This window comes from Ruditapes philippinarum, unplaced genomic scaffold, assembly GCF_026571515.1.
Source record: "Ruditapes philippinarum isolate M1 unplaced genomic scaffold, ASM2657151v2 ctg17_1_1_1_1, whole genome shotgun sequence".
Classification (NCBI taxonomy): Eukaryota; Metazoa; Mollusca; class Bivalvia; order Venerida; family Veneridae; genus Ruditapes; species Ruditapes philippinarum.
In genome coordinates this window covers 1,108,464-1,135,875 of record NW_026865484.1, presented here as the reverse complement: position 1 = coordinate 1,135,875, position 27,412 = coordinate 1,108,464, and the positions used below count along the sequence as shown (strand labels likewise).

Here is a 27,412-nt window from a genome sequence, read left to right as displayed (position 1 = left end):
CTTTATAATAAATTTATTTAACAGCAAACTTCCTTTTTTAGAGAAAATAATTGAGATATCTTTGTAAATTGACAGCAGCTGTATATATAAAACTACATAAACGTCACGATGGTCCCATGAAAAGTGAAATTACAAACTTGCAGTATTATAAGAAGTAATAGAAGTGTTTAAACAACAACTTTCAGTTTGATAACTACCGTAGTAAAACATAATACTAAAGTATGAATGTCAAAAATTGTATTATTATATTGATTCATGTGCTTATTGTTGATCATTGAACAACTTAAAACAAGGCATGTTTCAGTCTTATTCCAGGACTTGTATCAGACTGACTAGAAAGTAGAATAAACATTTTTTTTAAAAGTCTTTTTAAGAGTTTTATAAAAGTTCTTCAAGACAATTTGACAAAAATGAAAGCTTTTACATTTTTGATACTACAAAAAATATCCAAAATGAACAGAAGTAACATTCAATATATTTCATAGGTGACAAAAATCATCCCATAATTACACAAGCATTCATTTTCTATTGTTAAGTCCTATCGGTCTTAAAAATGTCCTAGAATATAGGCAAATATATAGAACTGTAACTGTACAATTATAGTTCTGGCAGTGAAAGTGTGAAAGATTGTCATATCTTGATTCTACCACTGATATGCTTCCATGTTTGTTCTCTCACAAATTGAATTATGCAATGCCCTTTAAAATTGAATTATGTGATGCCCTCTCAAATTGAATTATGTGATGCCCTCTCAAATTGAATTATGTGATGCCCTATCAAAATGAATTATGTGATGCCCTCTCAAATTGAATTATGTGATGTCATCTCAAATTGAATTATGTGATGCCATCTCATATTGAATTATGTGATGTCATCTCAAAATGAATTATGTGATGCCCTCTCATATTGAATTATGTGATGCCCTCTCAAATTGAATTATGTGATGCCCTCTCAAATTGAATTATGTGATGTCATCTCAAATTGAATTATGTGATGCCATCTCATATTGAATTATGTGATGCCCTCTCAAATTGAATTATGTGATGCCCTCTCAAATTGAATTATGTGATGTCATCTCAAATTGAATTATGTGATGCCATCTCATATTGAATTATGTGATGCCCTCTCAAATTGAATTATGTGATGCCCTCTCAAATTGAATTATGTGATGTCATCTCAAATTGAATTATGTGATGCCCTCTCAAATTGAATTGTGCGATGCCCTCTCAACTGAATTATACAATGTCCTCTCAAAGTATTTATGCAATGCCCTCTCAAATTGAATTATGCAATGTCCTCTCAAATTGAATTATGCAATGACCTCTCTAATTGAATCATGTGGTGCCCTCTCAAATTGAATAATGTGATTGGAATTTATCGTACTGGGTCTATTACTACTTACCATAAGATTCTCCATTGATTCTGAGATGCTGAACTGTTCTGTGAGTGGTCTATATTGCCATGATGAATGCAGGGTACCAGGCTGGAGTTTTAAAAGCGTTGGTGCCAGCACTTCTGAAAGACTTTGGCTCAAGTTCTTAGACCCTGCTGTCTTTATAACTTTATTTGATTGTCTGGGGTCTGAAGCTTGTAAACCTAACTGTGAAATTCAAAAATACACATTGTTAACATACAAATTTTCAGTATGTCTTTAAAATCTTGATTCATGATTATTATTTCTGAGTAAATGATTAATCACTTCACACTGATTTCAACACAACACAATAACTTTTGTAATAAATAGGCGATGGATACAGATGAAAAGTATTCCTTACTTCTTATGATGTAAGATGTAGCTATTAAAATATGCATATCAATGTACAATGATTTTGTGAACAAAAGTTAATTCATACCCTTGTTTCACAATCTAAACAATTTGTTGACCTGACACTTACTTTATTTGAAATGCCAAAATAATATTACAGCTTTCTTGCAGATATAACATTTCTGTGACATGTCATTTGCACTATTGGTTCAATTTCTTAATTTAAGTATTGCCATAATAAATCTTTAAACAATCTATACAAATAATTTTGCCTTAACAATATCTAGAAAATTCTTAAATTTCTATAAAAGGGCTAAGAAACATTCCATAGATGTTTTAAACAAAATGTAATTCTGGATAAAATCTCACCTGACAGAATTCATTTCTACCCCATACCCAAATCTGACTGTCTGTATCCATGGCAACATTATATTCTCCCCCTGATGTCAGGTGTATAATAGTACGATCATTGATGGTTGTTACCATTTGAGGTATTCTCTATAAAATACAATAAGTATACAGTCAAACCTGTGATAATAATCATACCACATGCAAAATACAGACTATATCTAAGACATATGTCACAAACAAATGACACAACTAGAACAAATGTCACAATTAAATGCTGAATCTAGGACAAATGTCACAAACGTATAAATCATCTAGAATATGTCACAGATTAAACATATGTCACATGTAAATACAACATCTAGGACATATGATATGTGTCAGATATTTTTTACATTTTTTTTCAATATTTCAATAACTTATCAATTGTATCAGCAATGAACTGAATACCAAAAATCAGTTTTTCTAAGGATAACTCAGTTTTAGACAAAATATTTTCACAAAAACATCATGTAGCACTAAAATAAGAGAATAACAAGAAAACTGAAAAACCAGAATCACAATGAACAAATGATAGACATTACCCCATCTTGTCTTGTTCCGTTGCCAAGTTGACCATCAGTGTTCCTACCCCAGGTATAAACGTCACCATCCCTAGTTATAATACATGTGTGGAAACTACCACATACAACCTGTAACATAATACAATGGACACCAGATTAAATTAATACAGTTTAACCTTTAATGTTCTGGAACAAAAAGTGATTAGCTTTTTAGTCATCTAGTATAGTGTCATACTTACAGTTGGACCAGGCTCTATAGTGTTTGTAGATAATTTTTTGTATTTTGATACTGAAATTCCTAACTTTAAATGGACTATTTCAAATTCTTAGTAGAGCAATTCCATGACAAAATTAAGAAGTATAAGGGCTTTAGATAGTCTTAAAATGAAAATACATGTACTGCCATCTTATTAAATTTCAGTGAAGCTGGTATAAGTGTACACATTTTACTTGAAATGCCTTAATTATAACAAAATAGTAATTAATTCTTCGAGGTCTAACTTTATTTAAGAAATCTAACTTCTTTCATCCTGTTACCTAACGCATCAGGCAGAACATTTTCTTATATGCCAAATTCTACTTTAATTAATTTGATTACAAACATTCAAGAGCATAGGTGTAGCACGTGTAAATAGTAGTGGTTAATATGTTTGCAGTTCCAGGAATTGTATGTTTAAGCAATGGTCATGACAAGGGCAAAATTTATAAGTATTGGTAAGTGATATGAAACAGACTCAGGAGTAATTCAAATATGCTTTAATCTTTGTCCATAATTAAGTTTAAATAAATCTGATTAAAGTAAATACACTTACAGTTTTTCAGAAATAATAAAGCTCTAACATAAGAACTGGTAGAAACTTTGAAACATTTGAGTCTTGCTTGGTGGTATATTTTGTGTTTATTAAATATTTAAAATTTACATCAATACCTGTTTGATTCTGCCATGTACATAAGAGGTATCAATTATTTGAGGTCTAAGATGACTGTCTGCTGCTTCAAAAATACTCTGACCTGCTTGCCTGGCTCTTCGCTGATTGTGAACAAAATGTCTCAGTCCATGTGGATGACTTCCCCACTGATATACATGATTATGATTGTCAACTGCTATCTAGATTGATGAAGAAGTTTTTGTTATTACTGATTGTCACATACAAATAAATCATTACAAAAATATACAGTCGTATTTTGCACAATAAACATATTAACTTAGATTTGTTACTGATTTATGTTTATTGTCCAAAGATGTTATAATGGTGTCTCATTTATATTAAAAAGCCCCATGGACAACAATTTTGATGTTAAACAGTTACAGTCTCACAATTTAATCAGGAGGTTAATTTTTTTGTTGTTGCTTTCTTTTTTTAATAAAATTTTGTTATTAATATCCTCATCATTCTCCACTCTTAGAAAAAGTACTATCCTGGTTTACATGTATAGTATGCAAAATTTTGTTACTTTAACCACAGAGTAATTTATTAGTATTCTGAATGTAACAAACATACTTACAGAGTGAAAAAACTTGGTTGCCATAGTGATGACTTTATCAGGAATGCTGGTGATTTTGACAGGTAGTGTATGTTTAATACTAGTCCCCAATCCAAGCTGGCCAAAGAAACCACAGCCAAATGCATAAAGTTCTCCCTACAAAATGTAATAGGAAAATAGAAGATTCAACAAATGCATACAAAGTGGAACAATATATAAAGATAAGAGCAACTACAAACCAGATAAATGGTCTGGTGATGGTGTCCAATTGATCTATCAATAAGTGTAGTGATTAAATCCCACATTATCACCGTAATTATAAACATACAATCATTGATAAATTTTATAAATTGAAATTAAAAATTTAAAACCGGTTAAATACTGAGAGACACTTCAAAACTTATGCCAATCACCTGATGTTCCTCTTATTGATACTCTTAACTACAGACCTAAATAAACCCTTTCACAACAATCAACATGACAAAATGGCTGCAGGTCCAGCTAAATGGACAAAAAGGTAATGCAGCACTGTCTCAAGTTGTTTGTTCCATAATATTCTGCCCCAGATACAAACAAAAGAATTAAACAGTTAAACAATGTTTAAAGCCTATTGTTTCTGTTTTCATATACTTTTTATTTGTTCAAAGGTCATTCCAGCACTGTCAATGCTACATGTTCAACTTGGTGGTATGCAAACTTTAATGTAAACTCTAAGTCGAAAAAGGGGCATTTTTCTGTCAAAATGCTTGATAGAGTTACCACCTCTTGTCTACAGATTGGGGGCATAATGGTGAACAAGTGTTCAAAGTTTCAAATCCATATGTCGATAGACTTTGTAAATATTTGAGGTTTTACATAAATTCTAAGTCAAAAAAGGGCATAATTCTGTCAAAATGCTTGATACAGTTACCTCCTCCTGTCTACAGGTTGGGGTCATGATGGTGAACAAGTGTGCAAAGTTTCAAAGCCACATGTCAATGGACTTTGAAAATATATGAGGTGTTACAAAAACTTTAACCTAAATTCTAAGTCGAAAAAGGGGCATAATTCTGTCAAAATGCTTGATAGAGTTACCTCCTCCTGTCTACAGGTTGGGGTCATGAAGGTGAACAAGTATGCAAAGTTTCAAAGCCGTATTACAAAAACTTTAACATAAGTGGTTACTCCGATGCCAACGCTCGGGTGACTAGTATACCTCTAGTTATTCTTATCAAATAGTCCAGCTAAAAAGGTCATCAGTATTATAACCAATTAATTTACAATCTTCCTTCAAAAACAAGACTTCACTTTTCTAAATTCACAATTGAGACTACAAAATACATATATGATAATTTTACCTGAAAAATATTACTATACAGTATTTAACAGTTTTTTTCCTGTTTTCTTGAAAAAGTCATATTGACATATAATTATAACAATCATAACAATCAACCATTTGTTAAAGACAGTATTGGAATAAAGCATCAAAATACATAATGCAATACACAATCAAAATAAAAAATTTAAAATTGCCAATTACCAGGTTGGATTTTTTTTTTAAATATTTTAAACGATACATACTTGTGCAGTAAGAGCTAATGTATGACAATATCCAGCAGCAACCCTGACAATAGACTGGTTACTGAAACTATCCACAAGTTTTGGAACCATTAATTCCTCTGTGTCTCCATGACCTAGTTGACCATGTACACCCCAACCCCAACTGTACAGCCTGAAAAACATGTTATAAATTACCCCTGCTGAATTTCTGTATTGGACTTGTCCCAGGTTGATTTTGGTACAATCTATTATAAGTAAAAAGGGTTTCAGAATTAAAATACTAAAATTGAGCGGCTATTAGTATAGATTCTGGTTTCATTTGTACAAATTAACTGTATAAAAATTGTTGTCATTCATCATAGTGTAGAGATTTTTTTCTAGTATTTTAGTAACATAACCTATACAATCAGGACTGTCAATCTAATTGTTTTGCACCAAACTGTAAATTTACTTTTGAGTAGTGTTGGGTATCCGACTCAAAAATCACTATCGATAACCGGACCACCAAAATTGATTGTCTGCCGATAGTATAATCGAGTTTCGCATCTTTTATGGCCCTTTTTTCTTTTAAGGTATCAATCCTTGTATGTATTTTTTTTATACAGTAGTGACCACATTTTGAGAATAAATAAACTCTTGTCTCCATGATAAAAGTAAGATTTATTCTTTGAATTCAAAACAAACAACACAAATACCTAATACAACTTTGTGACAGGCAATTTTTGTATAATACAACTTTATGGCAGTCAATATTAGTACTAGTCAACAGGTCAAAATATTGCAGATCACTTATTTAAATACATTAGATATGTAAGTTTATAATATTATGTTATTACACACTATAATTTTCTAAAGTAGTATTAACAATAAAGTATAGGCAATTCAGCGGTGGTAGAACATTAAAAGTTAAATAATCGATTTTTAAAAAGGACTATCGCTTGTCACCAATTTTGGGGTGGTCCGATTAGTTATCGATTTTCAGAGACAATCAGGACAACACTACTTTTGCGGTTGTTGAATGTTTTGTTTTCAAGTATAAAAAACATTTTCTTTATCTATATATGAAAATCAGATCACATATTTTTAAAACAAAAAAAATCTTACAACTGAGATTTTTTTGTCCGTCAACTGGAGAAAAAGAATACTACTAGTCTTTTCCTTTAGGAATATGATCAAGGGTCAGAAATTAATAACAATGGACAGTGGAAACTACTTTGTTACCCGATTGAGTATTTCACAAGCTAATGAGTAACTTATTCTATACATACTGAGCATCTTCTGTTAGAGCTACAGAGTGGTATTGTCCGCAGTCAACGGCGACACATGTGACCTTTGACATCTCCTCTAAAGGCATAGGACGAGTGTACATGTGCTTTGTTCCTAGACCAACCTGACCATACTTAGATGAACCCCATCCATAGAGCTGCAAGTTATATGACAAAACATTTAACTAATTTAATGAAATGTTTCTTCTTATGAACATCAGTACACACAAATCGTAATCAATTTTGAAATGCTCCTTACAACTGCTAAGGTAATATAATCCATGAAATAGTGCCTGTGAAGATAAAATCAACTGTTTTCTTTTATTTGTAATATTTTTCATGCTATGCTATGAAAGGAAGAGCATAATGTGTTTTAAGTAGATAATTTCAAAAGAAAACAAAGCAGAATGCAGAATTTATATGTTTCATTTATACCTACCCCTTGATTGGTAAGTGCTATTGTATGCTGCATGCCACATGCTACAGAGGTCACTTTAATCTGTAGTGTTTGAAAGTTTCCTATTCTACATGGTCCACATGATACAGGGCTACCTTTCTGTTCCCCATGTCCCAATCTACATACAAATAACAACTGTTTGTTTACAGTATTGATGTATTAACAATGAATAAAATATAAACAAGAAAATGTGTTTCGTAAACATATAAGACCTTGAAAGCAAAAACCTTCCAGCAAGTGTTTTATTACTGTAAATCCGGTATTATTCCCAATGTTTTAATTTTTTCGTTTTAATTCACTTTAAATGTTTTGGTTTTAAATAAAAAAAATTATTGTCAACAAGATTTCTCTATTTCTTTGTCTATGTCAACAAAATTACAACACTCATTGATTTTATTTCAATATTTGTCATAGAAAAACAGAGCACACATTAGATTACCTATCCAACCAATGGACTGTAAATTTCAGGGGTATGAAGGACAGCTATACATTCCATAAAATTAAATATAGTAATACAAATGATTAGACATGTAACAATTTGTTAATGTAAACTGACCTGCCATTGTTGGACTTCCCCCAAGTATAGAGATCACCGTTCTTTAGTGCCACTGCAGCATGGGTCTGTCCACAGCCTACAGGATTAGGCCGAGGATTTATTTTCCTTCTGTTTGACTGGGAACTTTGTAGCTATAGAAATCATAAACAGAAAGGAATTAGACGTTTAATATGACAGACATGCCAACATTTAAACCATAGCTAAACTAAATTAAATCTCTACCATATATGTCGAACTTTGATAAGTCGATTTTCTCCATATCGTAAAGAAAATGAAAAACCAATTTTTTACCCTGTTATATTTTTATTAAAGAATTATATTATTATTATATCAATGTATGATAATGACACAGGATATACATGTATCTACTGTAAGCTTGTTAATTAAGTTATCGCCCTATCCTTTTCATTCTGTTTTCTTTTGTAAATTACTAAATTTCTATTCAATGGCTCAAAATCTTGTCATTAAATTGACGCCAATACAGAAATCAAAGTTCAAATGTCTCGAATTGTATACCAATTTAACTTACCGAAGCTATGGCTACTGCAGTATAACATGATCAAATAGTGGTAGTAGTTTAATAAAACTTAAAAATTTTAAAAACGTGGGTACAGTTACTCTAAATTCATGTCCAACAACTAAAGGTATATGTAATGGTAAAGCTATAGTTGCAATAAAAAATACTGGGTGTACATGAATTTTTGAATTTGCATTTTTATTTTTTTTTTTACCTTTACTTTTACCTTTATAACCTTTTTGCCTTTTATTACCCTGATAACTATTATTATTTTTACTTGGATTTATTGAGTTTGGTTTTATGTTTTTTGCTGCGTTAGCTTTATTTGTAGCCTTATTTTTACAGAAAAATGCTGTATGCCCTAAACGACCACAATATGTGCATTTATAACCTTTATACTGCTGAGATGCTTTACCTTTATTTACCAGTTTATTGTTACCTTTTTGCATACGATAACTACTACCTTGATTTTTATTTACAGGTTTACTTGGCAGTGCATAAGGCTTAGCTTTTTTTTTAATTTTATGATTTACTACATACTTTGGACCTTTTTTAGTTTTGGCAAACAAATTTGCATTTTTTGCTACTTTACGGCTGAAAACAACTTTTTACTACTAAGGTTTTGATATAGTTTTTTATTGCAGATATTTAAAAATTGATTTTTTACTATGAAGTTTAACAACTTTTTATAAGTTTTTTTTACCTTACTTAATTTTAGCCAACCATTTAAGTATTTAGAAATTTTAGCTAGGAACATAACAAAAGTTTTATTTTTACGGGGTTTTTTGGTTTTAAACTTTTTTTTTATACCCATTATTAGTTAACTTAAACTGCCTTAACAAAGCATTTTTTAGCTTATTATAATTTGTTTTATTTTTTAATGGAAGCCTATTAAATACCTTCCTAGCAGTACCTTTTAACAGAAACGGTAAGTTTAGTGACCACATTTTATGTTTTTAATTTTGAGCAGACGCATAAGTTTTATAAACATTTAAATACGCATATAAATACGCATATTAAATATGTTCTAGAAATTATCAAATAATTAGCTGTTTAAACACTTTCCAATTGCTTAATTAGATAAAACTGCTCATTTAAAAATGCTATTTTAAAACAGAATACTTACAATATTTTTTAGAGTATCTTCCATGTCCTCAAACAGGAAGTCAGTGTTGACTGGTTTACCATCTAGAAGTCTCCTCTTGTTCAAATGAAGTACTACCATGATGAAACAGTGGACCATTCTCATAGCATCTAAACTCTTCACATCCTGAAGTTTAGGTAGTACATTAACCATAAACAATTAGAAGTCTGAAAAAGGTTAATCTCTTGAGAATAATGAGGGATTATGAGAGAAAAATTATGAGATAAACGTTTGATTGAGTCTGTCCATGAGACAAAGTTAAAATTGCTATATCTCTCATTGATTTATTTAACACTATAAAAGTTATTGGATCAAAGATCCTGTAAGACCAGAAAAATGCAACAATACTAAGATCAAGTACAGGACAACTTTTCATAGCTGCCACAAAGCACTTGATATATGCTAATGTGAGTAAGAAAATCCTTAACAGATCTCAAAATCTTATTTAAGTTTGCTGTGCTTTAATAAACTCTATCAAACTTTCCCCACTGCCATCTGGCAGGCTTCATTTTTTAAAATCAAATTTCTTATACTAAACATGTAACATTACTTACCATTCTTACACTTGTTACACTATCTCCAAATTCTCCTGACCCTGTTAATGATGTCAATGAGCTAGTTCTTCTCCTTGAGTTCAGTTTCCTCTGCACAAAACCCCTAATAATAGGCTTAGAAGGGTCAAGCACCTCAACTAACTGTAACAGTTCACAAAGGTCAAGGGTATCCAGGTTGCCTAGCAACAGATCAGGATGTTGTGCAACAAGCTGAGGACGTTCACAGAAGATTGTCACAAGCTGTTTCTGATCCAAAAGATGTAGAAATGCTCCTTAAAACCAAATAAAAGCAAAAATTTAAAGTTTTTTTGTTTTCATTATATTAACTACTTTTAATAAAGTTGAGGTAAATGTATTAAATGCATAATTACATACTCCAACTACATCATAACCTGGACAATTTTAATATGACTTACATTTATATTATCAACTTCTGTATAACACCTGTATATACATGTACATTGACAAGTCTTGTACATTGACCAGAGCTGCATCAGTACTAAGAGTGTAATACTTAAGTACCAGTACCAGTACTTGGCAAATTATGCAGTACCATTACCAGTACCAGTACTAGATTTTAGCTCGGTTCTACAGTACCAGTACTTTTTTTGCTGAAGTAATTAAGTATCAGTACCATTACTTTTATATATTCATCAAAGTTTGAATAAATACACAGTGTGAAACAAATAATTGCAAATATTATTCAGCAAATAAATAAAATCATAATTTAATTTCAAGTTAACATAACATTTTTACAACTTTATAGTTTTAACATACTTTTTACAAACAATATTTACAACATATATTCATGTCATATCTTATTGTTTAGTAACAAGTCAACTGTAATACAATGCAATCATCTTTCATTTAAAACACAACAGTCTTTTGTTGCCTTTCACCCCTTCACACCTCTGTTCAATTTAAACCAAAGTAAATAACAATTTTTTATGGTGCTAACAATATCACTTGAAATAGAAAATTTTAAAATAGAAGCAATTAATTAGTGATTATTTTGCTCTTTTACTAGTAAATACAAAGTAATAAAAGATTTTAATAAGGATATTTTAGGGTAAAGAGTTATTGAGTCTGTGTATCTCAATTTAATTTTTACTAAAGTCTTTGGTGCTTTTTATGATAAATACTATGTTTACATTTGAAGGAATATTGCAGCAAATTATCTATAGATTTGATAACTTTTTTTTCCACAAAAATGAAATAATGTAAATTACAGCTTTATTTCATGAGAAAAATTTATGCTATTTTTATCAAAACCAAAAGTACTGCCTAGTAATGCAGTAGCAGTAGCACTTTTTAAGACAGTAATGCAGTACCAGTACCAGTAGTAGCAAAATTTTGTAAGAGTAATTCAGTATCAGTACCAGTACTTGCAAAATCACTGCAGTAAAACCTGGACAATTTTAATATGACTTACATTTATATTATCAACTTCTGTATAACACCTGTATATACATGTACATTGACAAGTCTTGTACATTGAGTACCATTACCAGTAATGCAGCTCTGACATTGACAAGTCAGGGACGTACCTTGGCTTATTATGAGTGTACGCTGAGTGCCGGTTTTTGGCTGAAGGATCGCTAGAAACTTATATATCAAATATAGCTATGTGCTTTAACTTAGTATTTAGAGGATATTTAAGCTAATTGTACGACTGTTGTCTTTATCTATAGTTATGAAAATAACATCAAGTACATAATATTGAATGTAAGAGAAGTTTAATAATATTTTATTGCATATATAAATATACAACAATTCATTTACATCAACAAAATTACACAATATACAAAAGGGTTGGGCCAAAAGTTTTTACAACATTATCGTGGGCCCTTCCCTGGAATGTAAGAGAAATAGCACAAAGTCTAACGTGTACACTGTTTTAAATAGTTCAAAAGTTATTTGCTTTTAGAAAAACAAAACATAGCCAGGTATCTCTCTTGTAAAAAAGATGGGTTTTATTTCCTTTTGTAACAAGTTTAGTTTTTTCTTTGTTATTTTTCTTTTGTTTCACCATAACTTAACGTGAGATATAATCAAGGGAAAATAATTATGCTTTAAAATGATCTGTATGACTTTAATAAAAACACAACAGCTTAAATGTTTTTATCGTATTCACAGCTAAAATGTAGTATCGCACAATCATTTAGCTTCCTTAAAATATTTTCTAATGCGTATTATGTCAATGGTGTAGACAATAACTATTGTCTTTAACATTTTTGTTCTCAACTCTAGTATTTCAATTTCCATTCGAAATATTTAAGTTATTTCATTACGAAGTTAAATGCCTCACGCACATAAAACATGTTGGTATAACAGACTCACCAATTTGTTATCTAAAGTCGGCGAAATTAAAAGAATTTAGACATGATGTGTCTTATATGGTTATACATTGTTCTCAATGTTTAAATATGTATAGATGAGACTACGTATAATAAAGAACATAATATATATATGGATGTTGGCAATAGTTCACTGCAAAGATCTGATTCGCAGTGTCAAAACTATTCTACATAATTTGAAATGAATATAAGTTGTATAAATATTACTAACTTAAAAATAATATACTGATTTATAGTAACAAGGTAAAATATAAAAAGACATTCCATACAGCTAACTCACTCCCTTGCATTGTGCTGCAAACGCCAAGTTGCAAACAAGATCTTTATTTTGCATATAGATCCAGATGTAAAAAATGAAATAAATGTTTACTTTTCAGTGATTTGATTCTTCTGAAAAAAAAGAAGATTTTAATATATTGGCCAATTTCTTATTCTAATTTGGATTTTGACAAGGTTTATTAGCATTATAACGCTTAACTCAAGCTGAAACTAGAAATGTGTCCATAGGACACGGGTGCCCCCACCGCGCCACTGTTCTGTCAATCATTTTACTAAGTCAAGGGAAATAACTCTACAAATACTGGATAAATCCACAAGCGAAACCCCAGGTGCAAATCTAAAATATGCTGAGCAACCTGCCCATAAGGTTTAATGACTATGTCAAATCCTTTTTGAGAAACTTGCGACTTAAGTTGAAAATTGCAAAAATTTCTAAGTGAAGGGCAATAACTCTAAAAATACTAAATAAATCCAGACGAAAATACCTGGTGCACAACTGCACATGCTGATCAATATTCCTGTAAAGTTTCATGACTCTAGGTCAAATACTGTTTGAGTTACGTGCGACACAAGTTGAAAATTGCAAAATTTTACTAAGTCAAGGGCAATAACTCTGAAAATACTAAGAATATCCACACGAAAATACCCAGGTGCACAACTACACATGCTGATCAACATTCCTGTAAAGTTTCACGACTCTAGGTCAAATACTTTTTGAGTAACGTGCGACACAAGTTGAAAATTGCAAAATTTTACTAAGTCAAGGGCAATAACTCTGAAAATACTAAAAATATCCAGACAAAAATACCCAGGTGCACAACTACACATGCTGATCAACATTCCTGTAAAGTTTCATGACTCTAGGTCAAATACTTTTTGAGTTACGTGCGACACAAGTTGAAAATTGCAAAATTTTACTAAGTCAAGGGCAGTAACTCTGAAAATACTTAAAATATCCAGACGAAAATACCCAGGTGCACAACTACACATGCTGATCAACATTCCTGAAAGTTTCATGACTCTAGGTCAAATACTTTTTGAGTTACGTGCGACACAAAAGTGAACGGACGGACGGACAGACGGACGGACGGACAAGGGTAAATCTAAATGCCCGCCACTAACGTGGGGGCACAAAAAGAGAAAATTCCAAAGGAATTGTTCATATCATATTTTTACTCCCTTTCTTCATAATTGAAAATTTGATTGTGCATAAAAAGGTAACGCGTATTCGAATAAGGTAACATCCTAAGCATACCTGTAGAATCAATTAGCAGCTACGAATATGTTGATCGAGCTATGCCCAAATTAATGATTTCATTTTATTTTTTTCGAAACTTTTTCTTTTTAAACGCCCGTGCGTATTGGCGTATTGGTCGGTACGCCACTGCAAGTCTAGTTTTAAAATAAACCCAAAAAGATAAAGGTTATGATGTAGGTAAAACTAACTTACAAAAGTTAACTTTTTTTTACAAATAAATCATAGGCATAATTATTACCTGAAGAAACCTGTGCAAGATGCCCTCCATATCCTCTACTGATCAACAACTCCAGTGAAGTCTCTGATAATTGGTACTGATTTTGTCTTGCCATTTCTTCTAAAGCCTCCAGAACTAAACCTCTTGTCTGTAATTACACAGTTGCATTTGTTTCTTTATCTGCTTTTTTACTCCAACTTTAACATATTTTTTTTTATCTAGGGAGTCTGTCAACCTAACAGTCATTTTTTGATAATAAACCAGTAATTTCCAATATCTCTGCAAGAGACTGGCTATCAATCCTAAATGATTTGTGAATCAGCAGTTTGTAAGTGGAGTATATCTGTAGTCCCAGGGTCTATTTGAAAGACACTGCTGTACCTAATGACTTTATTATGTTTAAATAATATAAACAAGCTTACATACATGTGTTTTTAGTTTATGAATAAGTTTTTATAGATAATAAAAACATTGCATTCAAAGTGTGTTTTAGATAAAAAAAAAAATAATTTCATAGTTCATTGGATTAATACATTAAGTAAGACATTTAAATTATTGCAGACAGTATCTTGAGTTTATCTTGGTCTCTTGTAATAGTTGTTTCTTAAAACAACTCAATTTAATCTTTGAAGAAGAAAAATAAAATTAAAAATTTGGGGCCAAAATAACTCAGGGCCGGATCAACTGATTTGGGCTGCATTAACTAGATGCCAGATTGACTTTGGTCTGGGTTGATTTATTACCAATTGCTATCTGCTGGAAATGAACAGTTAAAATATACATAATGTCTTCATCTCTACTAATTCATTTAAAATATAAAATCACATACAATAATGTTTATTGATAAAAGAAATTGCAGAATCTACCTGTAAATCATATATTGGCTTTTGAGGTATTCTGTATACATGTGAAGACATTGTTAATTGTACTGTTTTTGTAAACATACTTGAAGCTTAAAATTGCCTCCCTTTAATATAAATCCATGAATATCCTGAAGAAACTTCCTGTCTGATTTTTTTTTTTTAAGAAAAGCAACAAAGAATTCAAAATAAACCTTACCATAGCAAAGTCAAGCAAAACTGACTGAAGCCCTGCCTCTGTCAGCAATCTTAGACTAGTCCTCTGAATGTCTTCATATTCGGAAAATTCTAGAACAAATTGTCTGAAAAAAATAGAAGGAGATTTTGAGTTTCCTTGTCCAATGATATTGCTGGTTAATCAAAATATCAAGAACAGATCAAACCTTACCAAGAACTAATATTTATCATTCAATCAAAATTGAAAGAGCACAAGTCATTGGTGTTAATAAGAACCAGATTTCTGATTATAAAATAGGGTAACTTAGACTAATTAATTCCCTCCAATGCAGGCTTTGGCTTAAAGACGTTTATTATCATATTCTAAGAACATGCCAAGTTTTAAGAAATGCTATTGAACAGTTTGAATTTTGCAATTACATGTATGTCTATATGAAAACTCCCGAAAACATCTTAGATGCACCTCGCGTTATTTCAGATGATAATGAAAAGGCATAAACCCTCTATAATTATGAACCATAAGGTTTACAAATGTCAACACAGATGCTGAATCCAACAAGTGGATCATGATAATAAATATGCTCTTTCTTGTAAGTGTGAAGCTAAAAATGATAATGTTTTGATCACTGTTTCAATCACAAGAACTCTAGCTAATATTTTTAAAAAGACTATTACAAGATGAAATTGGACAATTTGAGCCTGGAAAACGAACAAATTATAAATGTTTGCTCTATTTACAATATTTTTCCGATCAACAATAACTGTAAATACCATCAAGTAATCTGGAACATTGCCAATTAATTTTGGCCATTAGCCAATATCAAACTATTAATAGTAACAAAATGTCTATTTTTAGTAAGAACTGACTGAAATTGTACCATCTTTTTATGTACTTTAGCTCTAATTTTTCTAGTCAAAATGCATAACCTGATGAAGGGTATATCTTACCCGAAACCGATAGTTATTTTAAATTTATAAACCGACCTGGTGTTTTTGATGTGTTGTTCCCCCCTCACAATCTTTTAATCTATAGTTTATTTTTAAAAGTTAACAGACTGACTCAGACTGACAGAAAGAATTATCAATATTTAGATCTAGATTTTTATCAAATTGTTTGGACTCAATAATATGTCCATTACAAACAATTTTAAACTCTTTTTAACTTGTTTATTAAACTTGTTTAATCTTTTGTTTGTAATGAAAGATAAAACATTCAGTCTTTCCTAGATGTAATGACAATTTATTATCTACAAGCCAAGTTGAATAATACCCTAATACATTTCCAAGTTTTTGAGTGTTTGGGTGTTTGTGTGTGAACAGAATTGCGCTGTCATTAGCATACAGAATAAGTTTACATTCATCATCTTTACTAATTATCATGTTATAAGCACAGCACAAAAATACAAGAGGACTCAGGATGCTACCCTGGGGAACCCCACATGAAAAAGGCTTATATTCTGAAAATATGATAACATATTATAAATACATACATTGTTTTCAACCTCTAAGATAAGACATAAACCAGTCTGTATTTGTAATACCATTTCTTTTTTCAGTTTTTCACATAAGAACTCATTGCTCAACAGTATCAAAACCTTTTGTAGATAAAACATTATCATGCCTGTGTGGAAACCTTTAGTAGTAGTATTTCTGATATGATCCATAAGATGGATAAGAAATCTATCAGTAGAGTAGGAATTTCTAAAACCAGACTGTTATTCATACAATAAATTATCATCTTCTTAAAACAGACCCTATAAAAAGTAAAGAAACTGATAGCAAACAGCATGGATCCTGATCAGACTGCGCAGATGCGCAGGCTGGTCTGGATCCATGCTGGTTGCAAACCCATTATGTTGGTTTTGTCATGACGCCGCTCATTTCAAGTTGTGAATACACAGTTTTCTAATATTTCAGACACAATATCCTTTGATCCCTTAAACATAACATAACATCTTGCCATTGAGATAAAACAATTTTCATCAAAACAATTCATTTTAATAACAGGTAATAAAGGACTAAAATCTAATAACCTTGAATAAAACATCTCAAAAGATTAACATAAATATACACGCAGTTCAATCATGTGCAATATCAAAATACTGCATATTAAAACATCAATTATAAAAGTTTAAACATTTGTCTTCTAAATAATGTATGTGATAATTCTTCACATCACAATATCATGAATTCTTTTAGTGACATGTATGTATTTGAACTTTTACCATGCTAAATTTGAAAATTGACTCATCCTGCTTTGAATTTGGATGTGTCCATTGTTAATTTTAGGGAATTCATATTTACTGTAAAATTCCTATTTAACGCCCCCGGGGGACTAAACATTTTCCAAAAGGGGGGCTATTATTACAATACAGTTTTTCCTAAATCCAAAAATCACTGTAAATACATTTAGCGTTAGCAAGTGTTGGTAACAACATTAAAAAGTGTTAAGGTTTTAAAGTTCATATTATACATATTTGTGTTTACTATAAAATACTATGGAATCTGAATGATTTGAATAAAATTATGGCTTTAATCATGAGTTCAGCACTGATAAGTAGATTGTTTTCTTTATCAAAAGGCCTGGGGAGGGGGCCTTTATTAGGGGAGGGGCGTTTATTTAGAATTTTACGGTAAAATATAACACAGAAATATTTACTGGCCTAGTTCAATATGGCATACTATAGACCAGTCCTTTATTCCCAATTAGTATTTATTTGAACACACAAAACATAACTAATTGTACAGTAATAAATGTTATGCATTAAAGATTTTGTTGCTTTATGACCGTAAATCTATATTAATTTGTATACCTAGTAACAAAGCCTAAATTTAACTGTAACAGCTGGTCATATGCAATGTGTATAATTATATTATAATAATATCATAAAAAAGAAAGGAGAAGGTGAAAATAAAGTGCTAAAACTGTTGATGGAGGAAGTTCTTAACCAAAGAAAAAGTGATTCAAAAACTGACCTAACAGGTGGATATGATATTTTACACGAGCTTGGATATTCCAAAGATCTTACTGAAAAGAGAGTTCAGATTTATAGGAATACCAGTAAAGGAGCGAGTTTATTTGAAACAAATAAATTTGAAGTAGATTATGAAGTTCTGATTGCAGGAAGCCGAGGTGATGGAACTGGAATATATATTGACAGTGATGTTGACAAACTCCTGGTTCAAAATAATTTAGAATGTATTGAAAAGGGACTAATGGCTTCAACACCAAAACAGAATTACACTGTGTTAAGTTTAGACACAGAAGATGCCCCAAGTGGATATACCTATCTTCAGTTCATTAGAAATGCAGATAATCAAACGGACAAACTTCACACAAACATAATGGATGCAATGGAAGACATAAATGGTAAACAATATGTAAGAAATGACTGCATATTAAGTCCAGGTATTGGTAGAGAATACACATCAGCTGACTGTGGCTGGATTGAAAAAAACCTTGTCCATTCCAAATCGAAAACTGGTCCTTCCAAACCATACAAGATTCAAACACCATGTTTACCTAGCTATATTATATTTGATGATGTTTTAGCATTCAGGTGTGATTTTCCATCAGTTAAAGATGCTTGGTGTAGTCGTAAAAGATCAAAACACTGGCCATCAACAGAAATGATAGAATTGATAAGAAATCTGGATGTTTATGTTGTGCCTGTTGGCTTGAAAGGAAGTCAAAATGAGCATCTACAATGGAGGATTTGTCTTACCAAAGCGGAACAAGCATTAGTTCAATCATTCAATGATGCCCAAATAAAGCTATTGGGGGCACTGAAATTAATTACAAAACATCACCTTAATCCAATATGTAGCAATATTACATCATATATTATCAAAACTATTCTTTTCTGGCAAATGGAGCAGAAAAACTGTAATGAATGGAATAGAGAGAACTTTAATGATATTCTCAAAGACTCTTTAAAGTACCTGAAAACATGTATAGAGGAAGAGGAACTCCCAAATTATATGATTCCCCAGAGGAATATGTTCCAAGATGAAATATCAAAATCAGAACAAGGAAAGCTTATGAAGAAACTTGAAATCTTGATTAACACCTGCCCATTTACATTGATCAAAGATAGCGTATTAAGGTTAACTGTTGAAACAGATATTGATGGCATTATATCACATGAAGTTAAAGAAAAAATGAAAATTGATCAAGAGAAAGATCTTCAAGAAGAAGAATTAAGTAAATCTGCTGAGGCAGTAAATGATGGTGAACAAAAGGTACAGGATACCTGTCAAATACATGATCATGTTTTGTCAACAGAAGAAGAAAGGATATTACAAGTGATTCCAAAAAGAATGCTCAGAGAGCAATTCGTACTTGCAATTTTTGCTCTGTCTCCTGAAAAGATAGCTATTATTTTAAAACAGGTTTTTGAGGCTAAACAGCAAACAGAAATCATTAACATTATTTCACAGGAAGTTCTCCCTTTCATTCGAAAGTACAACCCCTATGACTTCTTCAAGGAGCTCAAGTCTTTAAATGATGAAGACATCTTTGCCATCTGTGCTAAAACAAGTGAGGAGCAAAGCTGTGTGCTCCTTTAATACTAAAGAAGGCAAAATGTATACATTGTATATGTCAAAACAACACATAGACAAGGTTTTGATTATGTTGACAATATATAATTTTGGATATTTTCTTTTGCAGTTAAAATATGCAAACAGCAAATCAAAATCTAGACTTTTAGGACAACTACTAAAATAAGAAACATTCAGACAACAAAAAAGTCAAGATTATTCGGTATTACTATGTAATTCAACTAATAGTTTGATATATACATACAACCAAAGTCTAGGTATAACACTGTCTTAAATAATAAGATAAACAAAGTCTGGAACATTTTAAAAACTGGTATCAAACTAAGTCTTGTAAATTTTGGTATAACTGATCCTAAGAAAATGGAAGAAACATTAAATTTTATTTTTCTTACTGCAAAAGATATATTTACACGTGTAGGTATAATAACCAAAATTTTAACATACAAACTTTTCATAAAACGTTAGTTTTCCACTATAATGTAGAAAGGTATATCCAATATTCTTCCTGTAACTGGGATAAATTCAATAGTAGGTGGTCTCCCTATCAAACTCTTGTCGACGTTCCTAATTGATAAGTATCTGAACATACTTTCACCTTATATTAAAACACAAGGAAATTAACTGTTAAAAGATCAGTCTTAACAATAATAATAATACATTATATTACCATCCAAAGTCGGAGAAGTGCCATATACATATAGAGTGTTTTGTTGGCCTTATTTTAAAAATAATGTAATAAATATATTTTTGGTGACACATCATAAAAAAAGCTTCAGGCAACTAGTATATTGTGCATACTGCAGTACATATTTTACACTTCAGTTCCGGTTGATTTTAATATTATTTGAATCTTATGTTTTATGTAATTGGGAGCTCTGAAAAACTACCTTTTTTCGAAGATTATAATAAAGGGAAATAAATAAGTTAACGTATGTTAGGGAATTTATGTTAGTTATCCTTCTTTATGAGACATGACTTTTTAGAAGCATAGCAATGCTAATGTATATGGAATTATTGTCATTGTCTTTCTTTTACAAGATCTTGTTTTTTTTTGTATTTATACACAAACTTAAGCTACTCCAATAATTATATATGAGATTAGTATTTGATCAACTATCTTGTTAGGAGACATGAAATGTGGTTTATTCTAATGGAGATAATCCTTGTCCACGATGTTTATAAATATACCTACCATATATGTGAACTTCACATAACATAATACTTTTATATAATATTTTTCTACTCTTTCTTCAATAACTATCCACGGGAAGACCTAATTTGTTTTTCGTATACACTTTTCGGTTAGCAGGGCCGGCAAAATCTCAGAAAATTGTACTTGTCCACGGACAAGTAACCTGAGAAATTTACTTGTCCGTACTCAATGTTCACTTGTCCGTATTTATATTTAATATTTACTGCAAATGTCAATAAAGAAGAGCAATATGATTATGAACTTTCTTTCAATTTTATTAAACATTCTGTGCCATATGTTTAATAATATAATATATAATGATTATAATATAATATATTTATAAAATGTTAACGGCAGTAGATTAATTAAAGTAGAACGACAGTGATGGACAAATTGTGTATATTTTACTGGAAGGAGCATTGGTCTTTTGCCAGCACTTTTTCAGTTTTCCTTGCACCCAAATTGCTCTAAAATATTGTCTTCATTTTTTTTGCACTCTGGTACCATTTCTTATTTATTCACTCCTTATTCTATTCATCTATATAATATTCATTTGAATCCTGTTAAAAAATCATATGTACACTTGAGTTAGATTTGTCAAATTGATGACATCTGGCTTTTTTTAACGATATAATTATGATTGCCACAGAATGTAATATCATATACATGTACGTATATAAGCTTGGTTGCAGCAGATGAATTGTGAAAATTTTGACATCATAATTTATCATCGGCGACGATGAAACTGACATGTACATGTATACATTAACACCAGTATTAGACAATCCAAAACAAAGGCAACATCACAAGAAATCTTTACATAAAATAAATTATAAAATGACTTTGTCCACATAAATTCAAGCAGTCAAATTGCCGATGTGAGCGTAAATATTCCCGAATGACCTGGAAAAGCTATACAATGTATGTACTCGGGCAACTCGGACAATTGATTTTGCCGGCCCTGGTTAGGTTATCTTGCTGGAAACACTTTGGAGGACAGGATGAAAAAAAAAAAATAAACTGTATATAAATGAAAGTAAAATTATCTCAAAAACCATCATTCTGTTCATAATTATTATATAATGCAATTCTTTTACGTCATACAACTTCCGTTATCAAATGTGATGCGCGCTTACCATGACCGTGACAATCAGTGGGCTTCTGATATTCAAGCTAGTTGGATGTGTATTTGACAGCTTGTAAACTTTACAGTTTACTATATACATGTCTGTGCATTTATTGTTTTACAATAGCGTACTAAACTAGAAATACTGCGATGCCATATTATTATCAATAAGACATATTATTTCTATTATTTATTGTATCAAAATATTTCTTTGACTAGGTCAAGGTGTTTATTATTTTTCGTTCAGAAAAATATTTCATTCAAAATAAATTTTGAATTGATAAATTGTAAACACGTGTAGGAGTGTTTCTGGTTTTAGTTTCATCATGGCTGACGCTATGATTTCGCAAAATTCTTCTTTACCGTCTGTTTCTAAAGGCAGTTGAAAGAAAGAAACAACACATGAACAGGAGAACGATGGTAAGAATTCATCCAGCGAGGTCAGAATGATGATAAGAGTAAATCTACAAATCCTGCCAAAAGCCCAGTGGTAGTTCCTCATCCTCCGTGCAAAACCAAAATATAAACAAAGAGGTTATATTAGTTATGAAAGAACTAAATGACAATATTAACACGCAAAATAAACGCATTGAAAAGCAGGATGAAAGAATTTAACAGTTAGCACACAAGTTTGAGTCATATTTTCTTGATGCGGGTCAAAATGACTATGATAACTCTTGTAATTATGATGACCCAGATGAAGAGTCAGATTTTATTTATCCTGCATTTGATGATGATTCGTCGTCTGAACCTCCCCTGAAAAGACAAAAAACTGGTGAACAATCTATATTTAAGACTTTGGATGAAAAATTCCTTCAATCTGAGTCTGTAGACAGTGAAGTGAATGATGATTTAGCTACTTTTGTTAATAGTGCATTTAGGTCAGGTATATCCGAAGAAAAACAGAGTGAATTAATAAAAGAGATACACCGCCCCAATAATTGTGAAGCTCTGGTGAAGACTAGGGTCAATCAAGGCATATGGCGTCTGCTCAAACCACATACAGACAGATGACTCTAAATTACAATGTGTTCAGGATTTTATTGTTAAGGCAGCAACAAACATGACAAAACTCTTAGATAAACACAGTGAATGTTTGATTCAGAAGATTTAGATTGGGGTTCAAACACTCTGGCTTTATTAGGTCAAGCTAATAAATTGCTTAACAACAGACGTAAGGAAATGCACAAGGCGGATTTAGACCCAAAGTATCATTATTTAACATCATCCAGTCTACCCTTCACTGATCTGTTATATGGGGAGGATTGTGATGTGAACAAAAATGTCCGTGAGATAAATGATATGAACAGAATTGGCCGCTGTGTAGGTAGAGGATATACAAACAGAGGCTCAACAATGTTTAGAGGTTGCCGACCTTTCCGAAGGGGAGGAAGAGGTCGTGGTAGATGGCCGAGGTTTGAAAGTCAGACTGTGCCAATAAACCTGAAAATGGCGCCCAAGAAGAATTAAAAGTAAGTGAATTTCAAGCTGGTAGATTAAAAAATTATGTTGAAAATTGGAGAAATATTACTTCTGATAGAAATATACTTGACATTGTACAGCATTGTCATATTGAATTTATGCAAGGTGTAAATCCTGTTAAATCTGATTGTAAGAAAGTTTGGTTTTCTGCCAAAGAAGAAGAAATTATAGATAAAGAAATTGAAAAATTATTAAAAATGAAAGTTATTATTGAAGTAAAGCATCATACAAATGAATATATTTCTCCAATTTTTGTTATACCTAAACGAAATGGTGAATTTAGAATGATTCTACATTTGAAAGAGCTTAATAATTTATTGTTTATCATCATTTTAAGATGGAAACTTTTGAATCTGTTCTTAAATTAGTAAATTCACAAACATGGTTTGCTTCTATAGATCTACGCCATGCTTACTATTCTGTACCAATGGCCAAAGAAGATCAGCTTAAATTAAGATTTCAAAAATCAGGAAAAATCTATCAGTATGTTGCATTACCAAATGGTATTTCTTGTGCGCCATTATTGTTCACAAAATTGATGAAACCTGTATATGCATCTTTACGCATGTTGGGACACGCAAATTCTGGTTATATTGATGACTCTTCATTAATGTCAAATTCCTTTACTGGTTGTGTTCAAAATGTAAAAGACTCAATTGATTTGATGTCAAATGTTGTATTTGTTATTCATGGGAAAAAATCTGTTTTAATTCCAACAAAGAAAATTACATTTCATGGAAATGATACTGATTCTGAAAAAATGATTGTCACTCTACCATATTCTAAGGTACAAACTATTGTTCAAGCATGCAATGCATTAAAAAACAAACAATTCGAATGGTTGAGTATTAGGTTTGATGGTCTCATCTTTTTTTGCTGTAGAATATGGACGTTTACATTATAGAATTATAGAAAGAGCAAAAATCAAAGCATTAAAAGATAACTTTGGAAATTATGAAAATCTCATGTTTATTTCCGCTGATATGAAATCTCAGTTAAAATGGTGGATAGAAAACTTGCATTGTCAAAAAAGACATATTATTCATGAAAATCCAGACAAAATTATTATCTGTGATGCTAGCCTGTACGGCTGGGGATCTGTATGTTCAGATATTTCTATTGGCGGCAGATGGACTGAAAATGAAGCAAAAAATCATATAAATTACTTAGAATTATTAGCTGTCTTTTTGGCACTAAAGTCATTCTGTAAATTCCTAACACATAAACATGTTCAAATAAAATCTGATAATTCTTGTGCAGTTTCATATATAAATAATATGGGTGGTTGTCAGTCATTAAAATGTGACAGTCTTGCTAATTCTATATGGCAATGGTCCATAAAAAAGAACATTTGGTTGTCTGCTACTCATATTCCCCAAAACATAATATAGCTGACTACAGCTCACGTGTATTCAAAGAGAATATTGAGTGGAAACTTAATGGAAATATTTTTGAAAAAATTTCAACTTTATTTGGTAAACCTGAAATTGACATGTTTGCGTCTAGGGTAAATACACAATTACCAAGATTTGTATCGTGGAAACCAGACCCAGATTCAGAATCAATAGATGCTTTTTCTGTATGTTGGAGTGATAAGATATTTATATGCTTTCCCTCCTTTCAGTTTGTTGGGAAGACTTGTACAGAAAGTTTGGCAGGACAAGGCCGAATTATTGCTGATAGCACCGCTTTGGGTAACACAGAACTGGTTTACAACCATTCTAGAGATGATAATAGACACTCCATTAATTTTCAAAGTTCAGAAAGATGTTCTAACTATTCCAAATTCTCTGAGAATTTATCCTCTAGTGGACAAACTACATCTGATGGTATGTCGTATATCAGGCAGTCCTTTAAAAGCAGAAAACTTTCGGAACAATCTACAGATATCATCATGGCATCTTGGCGAAGATCGACAAAAAAGCAATATTACACTTATATTAACAGATGGATGTCGTTCTGTCGTAAAAAGCAGGTGGATGCATTTCAAACCACTATAAGTTATGTTATCGAGTTTTTAACAGAGCTTTTTCATCAAGGTTACAGTTATGAAACTATTAATACAGCACGTAGTGCACTTTCTTCTTTATGTGTTTTACAAGATAATTTTACAGTTGGATCTTATCCATTGGTTATAAAATTTATGACTGGAGTATTCAATTTACGTCCTACGAAACCAAAATACACAGAAACATGGCATGTGAGTAAAGTTTTGTGTTACCTAAAGCAGTTCTCTCCTGATAAGGATATTTCTTTGAAGATGTTGACTTTTAAATTAGTGATGCTGGTAGCATTAACTAGAGCAAGTCGTTCTAGTTTAATAAGTTTGTTAACTCTTGAAATTTTCAAGAAAGATGAAGATTCATTTACATTGTATTATAGTGGGTTATTAAAACAAAGTAAAAAAGGAAGACTAAATCCTGTTGCAAAATTTAATATGTATACTCCAGACAGGATAATTTGTGTATATAATGTATTAGAAGAGTATATTCACGGAAATTATTCTTTACGTGGGAATGAAAAAAGACTTTTTTATTAGTTATGTTAAACCCTACAAAGCCGTAACATCTTCTACTATAAGTCGTTGGTTAAAAAACATTATGTCCTGTGCAGGGATAGATACAACAAAATTCAAATCACATAGCATTCGTAGTGCTTCTGTTTCAAAAGCCAAGTTAACAGATGTACCAATACAAGAAATCATGCAGGTAGCTGGCTGGTCTAGTGATAAAACCTTTGAGTATTATGACAAGCCTGTTCAGCTTAAAAACCTTTGATAAGGCAGTACTACAGTAATGTTACATACAGTATGTAAGTAAGATATATATTCACATTTTATTTATTTGATTATATGATACAATATGATGTTATGTCAAAAAAGGTTTGTCTATGCTTTAAAGTCTCATTTTATAACAGAAGTTGTATGACGTAAAACAAACAAGACTTACCTGGAAGTTGATGTTTGGTTGTGACTCTTTGTAGTCATATAACAACTGGAGGGATCAAATGTCCACCCTATGAAATTGACCCTCACAGAAACATTTGTTAAATGTTTCAATAGTTATAATTTACAAATATATGATTTTAAACTGGATAACAGTATTTGTACATTTGATCCAGATTTTAGACAAAACCTTTTTTTGTGAAGCTTTCAATACTGATTGTCACGGTCATGGTTTAAGCGCGCATCTCATTTGATCCCTCCAGTTGTTATATGACTACAAAGAATCACAACCAAACATCAACTTCCAGGTAAGTCTTGTTTGTTTGGGGGATTATAAACCATTGTTTTCTTCTAACGTTCCTTTTATATTATCTCGTCAACTTTAAAAATTATACTATAAATGTAATGTGAAAATCTTATGTCTCCTTTTATTTAATCTTATGTCTCCTTTTATTTAATGTTTAATGACTTACTGTATGATGTGTATTTGCATGGATATGTATGACTGTATGATTGTATGTTTCGATTTATTTATAAATGGGGTTTCACATTTGTGGACCTGAAGCGAAAAAAAAAAAAGTCTTGTACATTTAGACAGTCAAATAAAGTCTGAAACATTCTAATATACAATGCTGGAAATATTCAAGCAACAAAAAAACCTGGAAATATCCAAATAATCAAACAAACCTGGAAATATCCAAACAACCAAACAAATTTTGAAATATCCAAACAACCAAATAAAACTGGAAATATCCAAACCAAAC

The 27,412-nt window shown here is 31.2% G+C and overlaps 1 protein-coding gene across 1 annotated transcript in view; it reads right to left on the bottom strand.

Annotated features, from left to right (window-relative positions):
• Nucleotides 1–27,412, bottom strand: part of LOC132729331 (uncharacterized) — a 49,770-nt gene that overhangs the window by 4,682 nt on the left and 17,676 nt on the right. The window contains exons 9-21 of the mRNA XM_060715082.1: nucleotides 15,364–15,466; nucleotides 14,326–14,452; nucleotides 10,194–10,465; nucleotides 9,622–9,765; nucleotides 7,979–8,109; nucleotides 7,405–7,540; nucleotides 6,969–7,123; nucleotides 5,722–5,872; nucleotides 4,183–4,317; nucleotides 3,605–3,784; nucleotides 2,698–2,805; nucleotides 2,135–2,263; nucleotides 1,403–1,600 (exon numbers count right to left, since the gene is read on the bottom strand). Of these exons, the coding sequence (XP_060571065.1) occupies nucleotides 1,403–1,600; nucleotides 2,135–2,263; nucleotides 2,698–2,805; nucleotides 3,605–3,784; nucleotides 4,183–4,317; nucleotides 5,722–5,872; nucleotides 6,969–7,123; nucleotides 7,405–7,540; nucleotides 7,979–8,109; nucleotides 9,622–9,765; nucleotides 10,194–10,465; nucleotides 14,326–14,452; nucleotides 15,364–15,466 (1,969 nt within the window). The remainder of the gene's footprint in view (nucleotides 1–1,402; nucleotides 1,601–2,134; nucleotides 2,264–2,697; nucleotides 2,806–3,604; nucleotides 3,785–4,182; nucleotides 4,318–5,721; nucleotides 5,873–6,968; nucleotides 7,124–7,404; nucleotides 7,541–7,978; nucleotides 8,110–9,621; nucleotides 9,766–10,193; nucleotides 10,466–14,325; nucleotides 14,453–15,363; nucleotides 15,467–27,412) is intronic.